Raw genomic sequence first — 3,431 nt, forward strand, 5'->3', positions numbered from 1 at the left:
TTTTGTTTGTTGCAGACTGCATATGGTGTTTTCTTCCCCGAGGCATTTAATGGTAGCAGGTGTATGCATAATAGTCATGGAGTTAGCTTACGAGATGGATTTTTCTCTTCCCGGTTTCATCGTCTGTTGCTTAGTATTAGGGTTTGGAATATTCGAGGCGACATCTCTTGAACGTAGCAAGAAAGACTCTTCGTTGAAATCAGAGGATCCATCAAACGGAATCCTTGGTAATGATTTTGATACTTCTCCAATTCTTCCCATATAGCTTTACCAATCTCTCACCACACTAACGACGATGTACTGTTGAATGCTTGACGATGTAAATCTATCTGGTTTTAACTTGTTCTCGATCTTCATACCTTCATTTTTTTTCCTGTGTTTTTCTTGGTGAGTTATCTACATTTTTTTTTTGTCTACTCTGCCATGAGATGAGTATGATTACGGTATTGTTATTTTACGGTTATAGAAGAATGGAAGCTACATTAGTGAACTGTTAAATGAAGCTGATCACAAGTCTTTCTGCGGATATAGCTTGAGACTACAGGCCTACAATTCGTTGGTCTTTTAATAAAGTGGCGTCAATGTCATCCAATAGATAGATAACTACTGTGAAAGCAAAATCCCAGACTCTGTAAAATAGCATACTGTTCAGTAGGCTGGCGGTTTTCTCTGAACAGAACCGAACCGGATTTTTTCGTTTTTCGGTTGAAACTTGGTTTATCAATCAGTTCAATTTGGCAGGAGTTTGAATCATGTTTGGTTTTTAGAACCGAACTGAATCGATCGGTTATGTGTTCTTAAACAAACATATATCAAAATTAAACAAAACCATAGATTAATCCGACCCGAATAACAAATGCAACCAGTTTGACCCAATTTCAACCGAGAAACCCACAAGTTCGGTTACGTTTGGTAGAAATTCATTTGCGAAAATTAATTTGAAACCAAACGGATTATTCATTTACCCAATGAAGTTGATTATTAATTATATTGTGAAAACCGCTGGCATCTTTTTCCTAAGCAGTCAAAACCAAACCGATTAAGGTCAAAAAAGTTAAATCAAGAAACCAAACCAAATCTTATCGCTTGAGTGTGCCACACGTGTTCTTAGTTTAGCACACATGTTTTGTAACTTGATGACTTCACTGCGTAGTCGTCCACTTCCTGTAAACATGGAAAAATTGGTTGAGGCTATAATCAGCCTTTTGCTAACTGAAGATCAAATCAAGCGAGCAAGAGCGCCAAACGATGATTGGTTAGGGGATGATGATGGTGATGTTCTTCTCCAGTTTGCAAATGTGGGGAAGCTTATGAATGGCATATGAAATGTTCAATATCTGGACTTAACTGCTAATACTCTCGAGGTCAGTTTCTTGTAATATCTTCTTCGTCTAGATTCCTGGAACAGGTCATTCTTAAAGAACAAGTGACTGTCTTGTTTCAAAACATTTAGTGGTAAAACGTCTAAATCTAATTGCGGGTTTTCTTTGTTTTCAGGTGCTTTCTCTAACGGGATCTCCAATGGTCCTCTATTTTTGTCTCTATACTCTATTATAGAGTAATTTTTGCTTTAATGGTACTCTATTTTCACCTCTATAATAGAGATTGCTATTTTTTTTCTCTATTTATAGAGGAACTCTTTTTTTTCCTCTATAAATAGAGGTGTAATTTTTGCTCCAATGGTACTCTATTTTCACCTCTATAATAGAGATTGCTATTTTTTTCTCTATTTATATTGGAACTCTATTTTTTCCTCTATAAATAGAGGTGAAGTATTTTATATACAAAGTAGTCCTTTTAATCTTTATTTTTTTATTTATGACCAAAATAAATAAATTAAGTATTTTTAAGAACTAATAATATAAATTTAAGTATAAATATATATTCTAAAATATTGAGACTACCATTTACAAAAGATAATTTTATAAAAATGTTACAAAATTCAAAGTAAAATGGGTTAGTTTGTAATCTTTATAAATAAAAGGTGTTAATTGTAAAATAAAAATAGTATCTATTTAGAGTATTCTTTTATAGAGGAATAAATAGAGAAAAAACCATTGGAGTAAAACTCATCTCTATTATAGAGATCCTCTATTATTAAGAAAAAAAATAGGGAAAACCATTCGAGATGCGAGTGTTGAGAAACATGGAAAGCAATAAATAAACGAGATCATAGGTCAAGAAACCTGAACCCAAAGTTGGGCCTAACTCTGTTTAAGCAATAAATAAGTTGGGCCTTATTCATAGTACAAAGCTTAAGCTGCTTCGGTTTACGGAAGTTAAACCGGTGATTTTTAAGAACCGGTAAAAATAAAACCCTCGATAATACATAAAGATGACGCTCCGAGGGTCTATGAAATAGAGCAGAAGTCGAGTTCTATTCAACAAGGTTCGTTAGATCCTATAATACACTCTTGGTGACATTATGGGAAGAATGCAAAAACTATGTTGAGCTACTAGTTTGTATTTGTGGTAAATACAAATGAAATGCAGCTGCATTGTGGGAGAAGTTACAACAATGAAGTTGGGTAACCATTTTTTGATGGGGATTAATTAATCATACGAGTCTACTTGCATGCATATTCTGATTTTGAATCTAATACCAAGCATTGAAGAAGTTTTCAATATGGTTACATCGGATGAAATGCAAAGGAACATCAAGCCTAAACCTGATAGCATGATTTTTCAAACCTCAGCTCCTGCTCAAGACAATGTGGTTCACAATTATTCACGTTCAAATGAAAATGTTGCTTGTGCTGCTATTCAGAATCATTATCGACCTAGGGAAGCAATGTAAGAATTACACTCGAATAAGAATATAAGAGATTGAGAAGGATTCATGTGACTAGAGAGGAGAATTAGAGAGAATAGAGAGAGTAGAGAGCAGCAAAAATTTTAAAAGGGAAAATGACACCCACACCCACTTTCTCCTAAAGTATTGTCACAAAAACCCACTTTCCACTCATGGTATACTTTCCCAAGTTTTTTGCTTATGTGTCCACTTTCCTTTTACATTTTTGCTCTTACTAACAACTTACCTCTCTTTCTCTCCTTCTTTTCTCTCTTTTTCTCTTCTTTTTTGTTGTTAACACTTTAACAAAGTAAAATATATTTATTTGTTATCATAAAACAAATTTTCTATTTATTTATATAAAATATGTTATGATTATATATTTTCTACATTTTAAGATACATATTGCTATATTTTTTATGAATTTTTAGATTATACAGTATCCATCAGTCGTTGAACATTTGTTCAATTATAAGTGGATAATCAATTGCAGTATTGTTAATAGATAGTTACTTGTGTTTATTCATACAAAATATACATACATAAATTTGGTTAGATCTTTATCCATAGCATATTATCCATAACACAACATAGACCAAATAAGTACAAAACCCTTTAATTCTAAATTTTAAATCCTAGA

General features: G+C 32.9%; 1 protein-coding gene across 2 annotated transcripts in view; it reads left to right on the forward strand.

The window, feature by feature from the left end:
• Positions 1-498, forward strand: part of LOC104719503 (zinc transporter 5-like) — a 3,253-nt gene extending 2,755 nt beyond the window's left edge. The window contains exon 10 of one of the 2 annotated variants that reach the window (XM_010437433.2): positions 163-498. In XM_010437433.2, coding sequence (XP_010435735.1) covers positions 163-265 — 103 coding nt within the window. In that variant the 3' untranslated portion in view covers positions 266-498. Of the gene's footprint in view, positions 1-15 lie in introns of both variants that reach the window. The other variant, XM_010437434.2, reaches the window with a different exon arrangement.

The sequence above is a fragment of the Camelina sativa genome, chromosome 10, assembly GCF_000633955.1.
Source record: "Camelina sativa cultivar DH55 chromosome 10, Cs, whole genome shotgun sequence".
NCBI lineage: Eukaryota > Viridiplantae > Streptophyta > Magnoliopsida > Brassicales > Brassicaceae > Camelina > Camelina sativa.